This window comes from Musa acuminata, unplaced genomic scaffold, assembly GCF_036884655.1.
Source record: "Musa acuminata AAA Group cultivar baxijiao unplaced genomic scaffold, Cavendish_Baxijiao_AAA HiC_scaffold_1033, whole genome shotgun sequence".
Lineage (NCBI taxonomy): Eukaryota > Viridiplantae > Streptophyta > Magnoliopsida > Zingiberales > Musaceae > Musa > Musa acuminata.
The window spans coordinates 206,895-221,223 of record NW_027021247.1 but is presented as its reverse complement, the minus strand read 5'-3'; the positions used below and the strand labels follow the sequence as shown (position 1 = coordinate 221,223).

Here is a 14,329-nt window from a genome sequence, read left to right as displayed (position 1 = left end):
GTCGATGCTCTTATGAATGATCGATTATTTCGAAAAACAGTTAGTTCATTCTCTGATGTTGTAGTTGTCTCGTGTCATTACACTATGAATCCTAGTAAGGAAAAGTTACACATATTGATTATTAATTATATTTGATATTGAGTAATTATTTATTTATTATGCTAATAAAATCTATTTATATCTTCTTGCAGTCGAGTGGTAGCTACAATTTGGAGGAGATGCACCACGTTTAAGGAAGGTTGTCGTTCGTGTACTTTCACAGATGACGACATCTAATGGTTGTGAACGTAATTGGTCAACGTTTGCATTGATTCATATGAAGGTTCACAACAAACTCTTGTGTAGACGATTAGAGAAACTAGTATATGTCCATTATAACATGCAGCTAAGGTTGCGATGTGCTAAGTTGGATAAGGAGCCAGAGGAACCAGATATTGATCCCATCAACCTCCAATTCTATAACGAAGATTTAGAGCCGATGTTGGAGTGGGTTGAAATAGTAGAGAATTGAGAGGATCCTCTACTTGATGAGATGGAAGATCCTCAACGTCCTTCGTGTTTTATCACTAAAGCAATAGAAGAAGAGGAAGCATAACCCCAATAGGTGAAAAATCTCCCTCGATCACAATGTGGCAAGAGTCAAACAACATCAAGTCAAACTGCTCGAGGAACTACAAACACCCAACGGTCATAGTCGTTCGCCCAACGTACAAAGGGAAAGGGGAAAGCAGTAGCATCAGTCGCATCATTGGAAAGAATCGAGTCGGGCAATGAGACGCCTTCACAATCACATTCAGCAACTCACTCGGTTTAGAGACATGACAACAACATAAACAATAGTGCTTCGACGGATGATGGCGACGATGCTGGGCAGTTGTTAGTCTCGTCTGCATAACTTGAGGGTGGTGCATAGACCAAGGAGAAATATTTAACGCATACCACCCAAGATTCAAATTATAGAACTCGACAAGGTACTAGTCAAGTTTTTGCGTGGAAGGGGAAGGGGAAAGGGGAAGGCAGTGGATGAATTTGAGCAGATGCGATAGCGCTTACATGATGTAGACACGTGAAGCTTATCATATTTATAGTCATCGTATTATGGAGAATCATATGACCAATAGTAGTACAGTGATAGTTGGTCATACTTCCCCAAGCAATAGTACAATACGGAGTAACAGATCAGTAGCGAAAGTAGAAGCTCTAACATTCACTAATACATGCCTCAGGAGCTACCTCGGATAAATGTGATTCATGACGATCAACCTATAATCGTCATCACATTAATGCACCAATGGCATGTGGTGTATCAATATACTATCGTGGGATCAATTTTAGGATTAGGTTTAACAAACATATCATATTGATATGCAGATGCATAGGATCGAGGACCTCGATCCATCACCTATGGAGGCCCGTTGTTCGTTTTGGTGGTAGAATCAACAATCAGGTATATCTACATATGTGATTATTTAATTTATTTAAATTTTAAAGTTTATATTGTAACAAAATAATCTAATAGTTTAAATAATTTTTTCTGTAGATATTTTAATATTTATAGAAGGACAATTCGTAACGGATTGAAATATGAACCTTACGCAAGTCTATTCCTCAAAGCCCGAAAAAGATACGTGATACTATTCTTACCTAATTTATATTGATTTTGTTAAACTTATGCTATTAATATATTTATTTCTAACTTAAAAACCCTATCCTTGCATAACCCAAGTTACATTCGATTATAATATCAATTCAAAAAAATCTTTAATTTTAATAATTAATTATCAAGTTACAAAAAACATATATAGAGATCCTTTAGGAGAGAAAAAAACGAGGAAGACCGAGGATCCCACAAAGATTGATGTATGACTAAGAAATCTATCGATACGTGTAAGGACGATGTTGAGTTGGAATACAATGAGTTGAATGTCCAACATAATTATACGAAGCTTCCAAAGGGTACCGTTGAGAGAATTGATAGAGTCAATAAACTGGAGAGAGTTCGACTAAACTCTAAGTTTATATAAATTATTATGCTGGGTTTATTTGATTATTCTCTCTTGTACGATCTTTTCTTATGCTCAAATTAAAAATCAATCAAATTTTTTTTAAAAATATTTGTTTGCTTGCTTAAAGTGAAAATCATCACGCTAGCAGGCAGAGAAGAGGAACACTATCTTTGGGGCTTTCTTCTCTTAATATTATTAAGAAGTGTTGTGTTCTCCTGAATTTCATTTGCATGAGTGGGAGAAATTTCGATTATATTTTGAGATACTTTTGGTTCTTGTGGATTATATTTTCCAAAAATTTTCTTTTATTTTTGAAAAATCAATTCGTTAGTTATTTTACAAAAATCCGACTAATTTTCTATCATAGTTCAAACCAAAGTTTGACTTGCGCTAATTCTTCTTGAGATCTGTAGTGAAGAAGTATCTATCACGTATGACCGTTTAGATTAGCAGTAGAAGTTAGAATAAAACACATTTTCTGAGTCTAATGGTAAAGATATCTCTCTTCTTCCAAACTCATATGTTCCTGTATTTATGACTTTTTCCCTTGTTTTCAACATTGACCACACAAAAGAAGCCAAGTCAAATAATAATCCATGGAAGACTACCTCTATCGTATCATAATAATAATAATAATAATATTATTATTATTATTTAAAGAAGGAGAAGAAGAAGAAGAAGAAGAAGAAGAAGCTAATATACGCTTGTAATGTAGTGCAGGCTATTATTCATATTATGGCAATTTTATTTAACAGTAGTTCTTTGCAGTTTTTACTTCAATACTATATTTGAAAAATTAATACTAATATATTTATTCTTCCATCTAATCATATGTGTATTTTTTAATTAGAAAAGAAGAACATCTAACACTAACAATCTCATTGTTCATCTGTACTCCTTGTTAGTGTGTTGCATCGGAGATGGAACCCAAACGGAAGTTTCACGGTTTTTGGGGACAATCTTCTTTTCTTGTTCTGGTTTTCGGATTCTGATGATGATGGCATCGGGAATGGGGATTACAGAAGCAAAAAAACAAGTTTTGTAAGATGGTTGCTTTAAAGGGGAGGGATCAACAAACACTGCTGCCATTTTCCTGCCTCTCATGTGAGTACTACTTCAGCTATAAATGCAGTAAAATGACCGACCGAGACATGATCGTCTCTCGAGTGCTCTTCACACATTCAGAGGAGGAGGAGAAGAAGAAGACACAAATCTATGGCCAGCTGGAAGCTGAGTGATTGAATTAAAATTTCTCTTCAAACTATATAGAAACACACTGATTATGATTTTTTGTTTTTCGGAAATTATATAGAAATTTGTTACGAACATTACTAAATATATATATACAGTTTAGGATATAAGAAAGAAGAGTAGGCTACTAAAGATCAAAGACTTCCTGATCCTTTTACAGTATTTGCAGTATCTGTTTCTTCCAAGTGGATGTGCAGAGAAGAGAGTCAATTCTTTCCTTCATGTTTCAACCATTTCAACCTGCAGAAAGAGAGAGAGAGAGAGAGAGAGAGAGAGAGAGTGTGTGTATGAGAGAGAGAGAGAAATCAGAAGACTGAACAATCCATATAAAGTTATGTCAAATCCTTCACCAAAAAATCCCTGCCCTTTAGCCTTATTAGCTTTAGTCATTCGTGCACATCTTTGGGCTTAGGAGTGGTGAAGTGACCTCAAAGGCAAAGGCATCTATCTATCTCATCTATGAAGACTAAGTAAGTCTTAGTTGGAATATATGTTTGCTTTTTTATGCTACAGTTAGTTATTATTAAAATCAGATCGAAATTATATTTTTGAAAAAAGAAAAAATAAATAATTTTATAAGGCGCATATTTTCTACTATCTTTCTACTTCTTTCTTCACTAACCAAATAATTTTATTTGTTCTTTTCTATTTTTCTTTCACCATCCAATTTCTTTAGCCAAATAATTAATCTTCAATATATTTTTTAACCTTCAAATAAAATTCTATCTCTTTATATATAATGTGTAAATAATAATTCTTTCTTTCTTAATTTTTTGTTATATAAAATCTAAAATCTGATCACGTGACCCATTGATCCAATCGATAAATCACTGATCCATCACAGCCGGATTGGTGTCCGGTCGTATGGATTTAGACCTTGCTTGGGTCTGTTGGTCATTTGAACGACCAAAAGCGACATCCCAAGTTTCGTGACAGAGGAAGACAAGTAGCCTAAGAACATGATGCGCCACCAACTCCTGCAGACAGAGAGAGAGAGAGAGAGAGAGGGAGTACCCCTGATCCCAGATGAGAGGTAGGTGGCGTAAGGCATATGGCCCTTCTCGATCCGGCGGACGTCTGCGACGAGCAGCTCGTAGTGGCGCTTCACTTCGTCCACGGTCTTCCCTCCGACGGCGCGGGCGACGTGGTGCCAGCGGTCCGGCGTGTCTTGGTCGTACACCGCCAGCGCCTTCTCGAACATCTTGTTCTGCTTCGCGGTCCAGCAGGTGGTCACCGAACCGGATGCCATGCTCTGTGAAGGGCACCGAACGGAGACGAGGGAGAGAGGGGCTAGGTGTTTGATAAAATGCTTCAAAGGGTGACAGGAATGAGGGAATTGTACACACACACACACACACTCTCTCTCTCTCTCTCAGAGCTCAGCTCACTGCTACAACTAAGTGTAAGCTGATATGGAGAGAACAGCTACACCAGGTGCTACTTATATAAGGGAGAAGGGAGCAAGAGTGGAGGGGTTCTGTGGTGGCGGTTCCAGTTGGCGAATAATACTCTTAGAGAGAGAGAGAGAGGGAGAGAGAGATGTGATCACTGGAACCGTTGTAGTGAGTAGGAAAGAATCAGATGAGGATTGTGTGGTGGAGTGACAGATCAAAATGTCCCTCCTAAAAAGGATGTTCAGAATAAGATTTCCTTTCACTGCTTTGCATGGAATCATCTTAATGCTGCCAAAATCCGGCTTTGGAGAGAAGTCCAAGCAGAGAAAGACATCAAAGCTTTAGAGAGAAAATTTCAAGGAATTATATCAACTACATAAAAAGAATCATATAATAATATCAGAAAAATTGATGCATTAGCTTAAGATGTAGCTAGCTGCCACAAGCTTTAGATTGTTGTTTGCTTGTGAAGGGATAACACATTAATGTTGAGATCACAAAATGTCCAAGTTAGTTTGTTGTCTCTCCAAAAATGGTTTACATAGACAAGGAGATGCACCGATGACAGAATGATCTTAAATTGATCATGCAGCAAGCATACGAGTCTGAGATAATCCATGGAAAGCTTTTCTGGAATAAAAAAAATTAAATCATTGGATATATTGCCACAACCTCAGGCTCCTCTTTCCATCAAGTTGATGTGGATGATCTGGAGTCGGAGTTGGGCAAGTTGATGATGTTCCTTCGCTTTGCTTGGCATGGCTTAAGATCCAAAAGAGTATCTATTCCTCAGTTTGAAAGGTTAAAAGCACAGGAGCGTAGGAACTGCTTCAGATTCCCAGATATATCTGGAATGATATTTTGCAGTGATCAAAATGAAAATAATTCTGCTTTTTGTGATCATGGTATTATCAAATATTCCCTAGGTAAGCATATTTTTCATTGACAAAACCAGCTTCTAATCACTGTGATATCAGCTTACATAACAATTTGAAACATTTTCTTATTCATGTATCATCAGCTCAAGTACTTGATATAGCAAACAACAGATCAGAAAGAATTGTTTGTTCCATTCCTCTCCACGCACACACACACACACAATCACATTTGCATTATGTAGCATATTAAACAGTCTATTGTTCATACGGGAAGAATACTTTTTTCTGGATTTGAATTAAAGAAATGGGGCTCTCTATCAACATTCTAAAGTTGAAACTGGTGCTTCTTTTCCTCTGACCTTGGAATGCAGTGGCCAAGCTTGTGGATGCACTGTTATCACTACTGCCATTTGGTGACAAACAGAACTTTGCTCCATCAGAAATCAGAATCTTAGCAGAACTGTGGCCAAAAGAAAAATTCGTCTAAGAGATGTTGAATGTTAAGATCCTCAAGAATTTGGCACCAGCTAAGAATCGCTTCTCTGCTGAGATGCTGAGAGAACAGGACTGACCCAAGTTCTTAAGAATCTGTACTGCAATACAGATTCCAGGTAACAGTAAGAATCCTTATCACCTATCTCATTTCCTCCACCATAGACAAATCACTAGATACTATTCTCATCAGCTGGTAGCATCTTCATTTGTGTCCTCCTCTTTTAAAAGTCTTTTTAACTCGAATATTTTTAGATGAAGAAATGACAGATTCACAGGCAAAGAATTTGGTCAAGATAAGATGCTCTGCTTTTTCAGATGTAATGAAGCACCTAACTCAAAGTAATTATTAGTTGTGATTAATGCATTCAGTATATTTAAGCTGCCAGGCCCCCACAAAAAGTAGCCATAGTATCAGCATCCACTTTCTTGTCGAGAACTGTGTAAATAAAGGTACCATACAACCCTATGACATTTCTCATAGTCCTCTCTGAAGCTCCTCCTTGGAGGATGAGGATATGTTGATGTGTGCAAAGCTTTATGACAGGTTCTGCAAATCTTTGGGACATCATAATATAAAGTGATTTACTACTGTATCGGTTGCATAGGTTGGCTCTCCTTCTACCATTCTGAATTCTTTTGATAATTATAACATGGTTTAATGACAACTGATCCATTAATTTTCTTTTCTTGTGCATACTTCCAAAATACTTATCGAATCTTTCATCATATCTGACCATACACAGGACTAGTAAACTTAAGTCAAAAGTAGTAAGTACACTCCCTTATAAACAAATCCATATCTTTCTTTATCTAGAAGATTTAAACTGGAATTCTACATCCAGATATAGTATACCTAAAAGAGTCTACCTAACACAATGAAAAGCTATTCAGCAAAAATCAAACTGCCAATTACAGTCCCCTTATACTCGTGTGATTTAACTTCATGCAAAACTCCAAATTGATCTGAATATATCAAAATTGAACTGATTTATGAACGGAAAGCAAATCCACATTTCCTTTGGATCTTCGTCTCTAAAACGAGACTCTTAACACATTCACGAACCAAATAGACAAAAAAATAAGTCTGCAAATAAAACCCAATTAAAGCCTAAATTGGCCTGAATCATGTAGCCAACAAGTGGATGGTCAACTAATTAGAAAACAACACAATATGAAAACCACAAGTCGATTACCAAACGCATTTTAGTAATTCAAGGAGAGTGAACATAGCAAACACAATTTTGTATACACATATACTGTCTTTGCGTTAATAATAAAACACTTAAAACAAGTATTTCAGGATATGATCAAGTCATCGCATACTTGTCTAAGCTGCTTGTGCGAAGCCAACTCTCGAGTTGCCATAGTCAAACACAGTATGATAGACTCCCATGAATACATCTCCCAATATCCTGCAGCAATTTCAGACGTTACGCAAGATGTTGCACATTACATTGCTACACATCACAAATGCAGCAGACGGAGAGACACAAAACGATGACTTAAGAATGCAGGCAGGAAGACTGGAAAATACACACCAGAGAGGGCCTCGTGGTGGTGGAACATCCAAAGCTGTGAACCCACTGATGCACTGTTCTTCAGCTCCCTCACCAACCTTGAGAATGTACTGCGGGCACCAATCAGAGGAGCAAGATGATCATGAGTATTAACGATGAACAACATCAACAAAAGGAACGTAGGTGGAGAAATAGATCCACGGCTACACATTTATCTTCCTTAGTCAAGAATAAAATAGTGACCTCATTCTTTCTGCACATGGGTTGTGCAAAACATTTGGTCCACTTGTTTGGAATTTAATCATGTATTCAAGAACCAAAGAACTGTCAGGAGACTTGTGCGAAATGTAGAACAGGATCATACCTGCTCTGGTTGAAGCTCGAATATCCTATCACCAATGGTGAAAGAGACACTAGGCATGGAAGGTATGGCAGCACAGTCCACAGATGATTCTCCCATGGGGCTGGGCAGCCGTTCGCATAGCTGGATGCATTAGATGAAAAAGTTAAATAAACAAACTACTGCAGAAGCGAAAATGGCGTTATACTTGAAACTCGAAAATAATCTAACCTCGTTGATGTGATTCAACATTTCCTCCTGTGTCTGGTTCTGGCTTAGCTGATTCTGCATCCACACAAGTGCCATTTCACAAGCATTGCACATAGCATCATTGTGCAGACTAGATGAAACATCCTTGTTTTCACTGACTACGCTCTCAATGGCAATACTGGATATATAATATAGATTCAAGTGCATGATGTATGTGAATAACAATAGTCAACATACAGATATATTATTGAATTTCTAAGAGAATACAAAAATAACTAGGAACAATTCGATTGCTCACCTAACGGCGCCAGTTCCATCAGAAGCACATAGACCAATCTGAGAGCACATTTTGGTAGGTTGTGTCTGACAAATAAACCAGGATTAGCATGCCTTTTCTGATGCATAAATTAACTTGATTAAGGTAGTCAAAATGAATGTCTAAATTATCTATGCATTAATACATTGTTTCAGACCTGTGATATCAACATTTCAAAAATTCGTTGCCCATATTGAGCAACTACTGCTTTGCATTCTTGAGAAACAACACCAGAAACTCCGATTCTGTTATTAATTTCTGCAATAGCAGCCTGCAAAGATATGAAGGTGATCTTTCATTGACAAAGTCTGGTGTTATGTTGATAAAAAATCAATGGTTGTAACTTCAATTTTAATAGTCATTGCTGCAATAACTGACTTAAAAGTTGTCTTGAGACATCCAATTGATTAATGCATTATTACATAAAAAATCAATGGTTGTCTCAGGTTCGAGTCCAAATATACCATTTAATGTAATAGAAATTTCTTCCAATATATACTAGTGTATTTTTTTTATTTTAAAAAAATAAAATATACATTTGTATATCATTTTATTTAAAAGAACAAAATATACACTTGTATTTTTTTTTTAAAATTGACTTAAAGCTATTGCACACAATAATTAACTACTGTAATGATTTCAGAAGGCCACATAAATAAATTCAGATGCAGTAAAAACGTGTTCTAAACTATTTGGCACTTAGATCTTCATCGAATACATTGATACCGACAAACCAATATATAGATCTACACATTTTTCAGATGAAATACCCAAAGCTATCAATTAACAGATTACCAGACAGTTTGAATTTTGGAAAGAGCATAGTGAATAGTGATTGGAGAGACAACTTCACATCAAGCAAGAACAAGGAGCTTGATATCGCACAAAATTGTAATACTTAGGATAGACAACTTAACATCAAGAAAGAGTGAGAAGATTGGCACTTTACAAAACTATAGGCGAAAGAGCTCCGTAACTGAAGAATACTCTTTATTTTAAGATGAGGTATGTAGACAGAAAATAAAATTATGAGGAAGGTGTTTAACTGCAACACCATTTCAAGCAAATTGCTTTCTTTTTCTGACAAAGTCAGCATGAAAGAGTCCCATGAGCACAATCGATAACCTCATCCATCTACTCAACCTATCAAGACTAAAAATCATTGGCAGACATGTAGATCTAAGGTATTTGATAAGTTGATAAGTAGCCTTGTGAGAAAATAGTCTCCAAAGGGAATCTATGAGTATATGACTCAACAATTAGACCATGCACGTGATCTCCTAGATACTACTACACTAGACTAATGATGTCCAATCAGTAACCTTGACATGGAACTGAAGATGCAGGTAAATTGTTCTCCACAAAGTATGAAGCTACAGTGACATTGAAAGTGGATTGAGTAATATCCATCTAAATATGTTTTCATATCTAAGTCAAGCTGGGTATGTTTACATAAATATGTATCTATCACATATCTTTATATGTATTTAAATCCCGCTATCCAAAATCTTCTGGATAATGGTACACACATGGTTTGAGTCCCAAACTTCCAACCATATAGTGTTAAATTAAGCTGCATTAATCTAATTAAAAAATTTTCTTTGATTGATTTTTCTATCTACAATATTATTTTGATGCTTTCGTTTTCACATTTACTACAAAATTTTCTTTTCTAATAAAGAATTATTAACATTTATTTCATTTTATTGTACATTCATATGATATTCACATCCATGTCCAGCTTTCTAAGACATAGATAAATTATTTTTTTCTGAGACAAATAACAGAAACATTGATGGCATCAAAGGATGATCAAGTATATACAAACCGTTGGCCCGGCAATCAAAGAAGTTCCAGAATCTGCAATTACCGCACACCCACCAGAACATAAGCCTGATAAACACAAAATATAGTATTAGTAGATGTAAGAACATCCAGTTATGATAATATAAACCACTAAGCAATACCAGTAGCTTCATCACCAATAAACAAATCTCCCATGTTGAACTGCCAAGACAAATTTAGGGAAACATGTAACAGCAGTTGTGAAAACAAGTAAATTCAGTAGCCAATCTGCACAACTCAGTATTCAATTAATTGAGCACACATGCTAAGAACACCCACCTGCCAGTAACCTTTCTGAGAAACAGGGACATATACATGTTCACCCTTATAGTGGTTTGGATCAGCTCCTCCAAAAACAATTTCACCTCCCTCCCCTTCCTCAGCATTTCGGTTAAACCAGAATGAAAAAACAGGATCTTTGATAAGTCCTTGGTTGACCATATTATACCTACCATTAGAAAGGTTAGCTGAGTTAATCAAACTAAACACTTCTAGTCACGTGTAAATGAAAATTTTCAAATAAGATAATTTCCAAAATATCTAAAGCATACGAGAACCACCTAATCACCTGATAGAATGATGCAAGATGCAATGAACACAACACAAAACATCAACTTTATAATTGATGCCATAAAGGACACTTTAAAACGATAATGCTTCATCTACAAAAACATCTAAGCACCAGGAAATTTCACTAGAACATTTATAAAAAATAAGCTTATGGAGTCTTTCAAGATCACTATAAAGAAAGCTAGACTAATAACTGCACATATTCCTTGGAAAACATTAGCTGAAAATTTTCATTTTACAGTTGTTGAGAATGATGAATGGCTTCTGCATTTCAAAATCTTAACAATAAATTAACCAATTACGAAGTCGCTTTGTAAATCAACTATGCAATTTGCCACATGTTCAAGTGCTGTATCCACAATGAAATTTTATTCACTGCAGTGATAGGAAATTTACTAGTATTACTCTGCATTTCCATCACTTTTTTTATATCTAGATTACAATTTTTGGTATAGTTGGTGTTTATAAATCTCGAAATAATAAAATCATAAATCAGGGAAATTATTTTCTATTAAATCTTTTAATTTTGATAGTTCCAAAGATCTCATTTAGTAGGATTTTGGGAGGTGATGGGATTAGTTTCCTTTTCTAATAACTACAAAAAAGTGAGCTTGTGGACCCAGAGGCATAATTGATCCAAGGCATGCAATTTTGTATAATATCGTTCGGTATGGACGGTATGTACTGGTCCGTCAGTTGATCGGTACACGAATCGCCCATTACCAGATGGAACAGAATATATATATATATATATATATATATATATATATATATATATATATATATATATATATATATATATATATATATATATATATAAGGCAATATCACCTTTTATAAGAATATTTATATATATAAATATATACTGAGCGATATACCGAACGGTATACTACTCGGTATATAGTATCGTACCATACCGAGCGAACATCGAAACTCCGGTAGGATATGATATTTCAATCCTTAGGTTGATCATTATTATTTTTTTATTATTCCAGTAAATTAGGTGAAAATGGCCTGATAAATCTAGGGTTGTTCTGACCTGACCTAAAGCTACACTTCTCTCCCCGATGGAAAGAACTCAGAATAAAAAGAGATAATTTCTAACAAAAATTTGAGTTGCCTATCTGGTGAGCACCTATTATAAAAGTTCAATGGGTCCTTCCAAAATTTTCCTTCACATTACTTAAATATTATTTGTGTTAAAAACCAAGAAGGTATACATAATGACCTTAAATAAAAGTAATATACACAACTAGCATTTAAACAAGCAAATCTATGCTTGTTACAAGTTTTTAACAAGGAAATTATAGAACCATTTGGACAAGAAATAATCTCTAAGCTCTATCCAAGTATGAATCACCCTAACAAGGTAATTTTGGGCCCTTCCAAAATTTCCCTTCATGTTACTTAAACATTATTTGTGTTAAAAACCATACATAAGGACCTTAAATAAAAGTAATATACACAACTAGCATTTAAACAAGCAAATATATGCTTGTCACAAGTTTTTAACAAGGAAATTATAGAACCATTGTGGACAAGGAATGATCTCTAAGCCCTATCCAAGTATAAATCACCCTAACAAGGTAATTTCTCAAGTAAAGGATATAGGTCTGCTTTCTCATAATTATACTTGTTTATGACAAACCAAGTTTCAGTGAAGAAGCATAAAAAATAAAGTGCAGGATATGTAGAATGATAGTTGTCCAATACAAATAGTGTAAATAAAAAAAATAATTTGCATCTCTATTCTTTGTCATGGCTACATTTGTCATTCTTATGTTTCTGCATTTCGAATTTTAATTGGATTTGAAGATTCTTCAAGACACTAACAAGCATATTAATAAATTTTCTGTTTGTAGATAACTAAATATTAGAATAACATTCTTTGAACTTTGTCAAACAAACAACAGCAATGTAAATGGTTACATGTTCAAAACAGGTCTAGTAAATTTTAACGATCAACTATCATGTAATAGTTTTGCATCCGAGGAGAAAGGAAGTCATATTAAAATACCACACAGGTACAGCATCCCCAACTGATATTTCCTGAAATCCAAGTCCTAGAATCCCATCAAACTTGGCAACCAGGAATGTGACACTTGGTTCACTAGTGGCTTCAATAAAATCCTGAATGAATTATAGTTTAGGAGACCATAAAATTAGAAAATTGACATCTTAAGGACCAGTGAAAGAATAACATGTAAAATAATAAAAAAGTTTGAAACCTGATTTTTAACAATTAGGTTACCGATGGTGACATGATCTTCACTAAAGAAACCAGAAATTGATCCAGATCCATAGTGGATTTCTGCAGACTTTCCTGCTCAAGACAAAGCCACATGCAATTAGAATCTCTACTTAGCTATAGCAAAACAGTAACTAGAACATATCAAGGTACACTTGCCTGCAAAGATATTCAAATGCAGCAAAGGGCAATCAGGTACGAACATAGATGCCTTTAATAAGTAACTCTTTTACAAGAACAATAAACTTTGACGAGGTAAAAAAATAACCTGATTTAATAAGCAAATGTTGATACTGAAAAGAACATATATTAATTCAAATAATACCTAATGCCAGATTTGAAGAACTTGAGGAAGACACAAAAGACCATGTTAAAAAGGAAGAGAAGGGGTATAGAAGGAAATATTGGCAAGAAAAGAAAATAGATGAAGAGTTTGAAATTTTCATCTCTAATGATCTTATCAACATTAATAGTTCTAAGAAATAAGAATAGTAACATTTAGTCACCTGTAAGAAAATGCTAAATAGCATAGCTAGTCAAAGATTTTATAGCTAAGAGCAAGTTTGTCAGAAGAAGCCCTCAAGGCACCAAGGTTACAGATTGGTCATAAAAATTAAAGTATAATATGAGTTTTGAAAATCTCTATAAAGAAAAGGAAAGATATTTACTTGGCGAATTAAGTAACAAATAATTGAAAAGAAGAAGAGACATACATTTAATTATTAACTCGAAGCTAAGAGATACAGTGGAGCATGCTTTGAAAACAAAATGAATTTTTTCCATTACATAAATATGATCGAGAGCATTGCCTATGTAAGACGCTAGGGGAAAGCCAAGCCAGTTCCTAGAACATGCTAAGGTTACTCTAAAACAGTAACGAAAATAACATTCATAGACTAAAAGAAGGACGTGTAAACTGCAGAGATACATTTGGTGTCTGTTTTTCTACACATCTCTAATAGAAAAGAACATGTTAAGATGATGACAGGTTTTAGAGGATAAAAAACTTGGAATAAGTGAAGTACCTACGTAGATAGTGCAGTGAATATGAGTATGTACAGATGAATCGATGATGTTATAATAGAAGATGGAGTGAGGAAACTACACTCAGAATAAGTTAGACGTAATACCAATAGATACCGAGATGATGGAAAATCATCTATACTAATTCAACTATATCAGAACCTTATAATACAATACTATGAAAAAGTATTATCTCATCTGAGAACACACAAAAGAAAGGGCCCAATAAATAAATG

The 14,329-nt window shown here is 35.0% G+C and overlaps 2 protein-coding genes across 2 annotated transcripts; both read right to left on the bottom strand.

The window, feature by feature from the left end:
• Window positions 1-3,220: 3,220 nt before the first annotated feature.
• LOC103999753 (protein RADIALIS-like 3) lies at window positions 3,221-4,802 on the bottom strand. Its single transcript, XM_009421592.3, has 2 exons — window positions 4,272-4,802; window positions 3,221-3,497 (listed from the first exon to the last, which is right to left on the bottom strand). The coding sequence occupies exons 1-2, from the start codon at window positions 4,504-4,506 to the stop codon at window positions 3,493-3,495; spliced, it is 240 nt and encodes a 79-aa protein (XP_009419867.1). The 5' UTR covers window positions 4,507-4,802; the 3' UTR covers window positions 3,221-3,492.
• Window positions 4,803-7,196: 2,394 nt separating this feature from the next.
• Window positions 7,197-13,196, bottom strand: LOC135665600 (aspartic proteinase oryzasin-1-like). Its single transcript, XM_065177230.1, has 11 exons — window positions 13,051-13,196; window positions 12,840-12,952; window positions 10,532-10,700; window positions 10,375-10,414; window positions 10,236-10,300; window positions 8,565-8,678; window positions 8,390-8,454; window positions 8,113-8,269; window positions 7,906-8,025; window positions 7,563-7,651; window positions 7,197-7,436 (listed from the first exon to the last, which is right to left on the bottom strand). The coding sequence occupies exons 3-11, from the start codon at window positions 10,691-10,693 to the stop codon at window positions 7,352-7,354; spliced, it is 897 nt and encodes a 298-aa protein (XP_065033302.1). The 5' UTR covers window positions 10,694-10,700; window positions 12,840-12,952; window positions 13,051-13,196; the 3' UTR covers window positions 7,197-7,351.
• Between the last annotated feature and the right edge of the window lie 1,133 nt (window positions 13,197-14,329).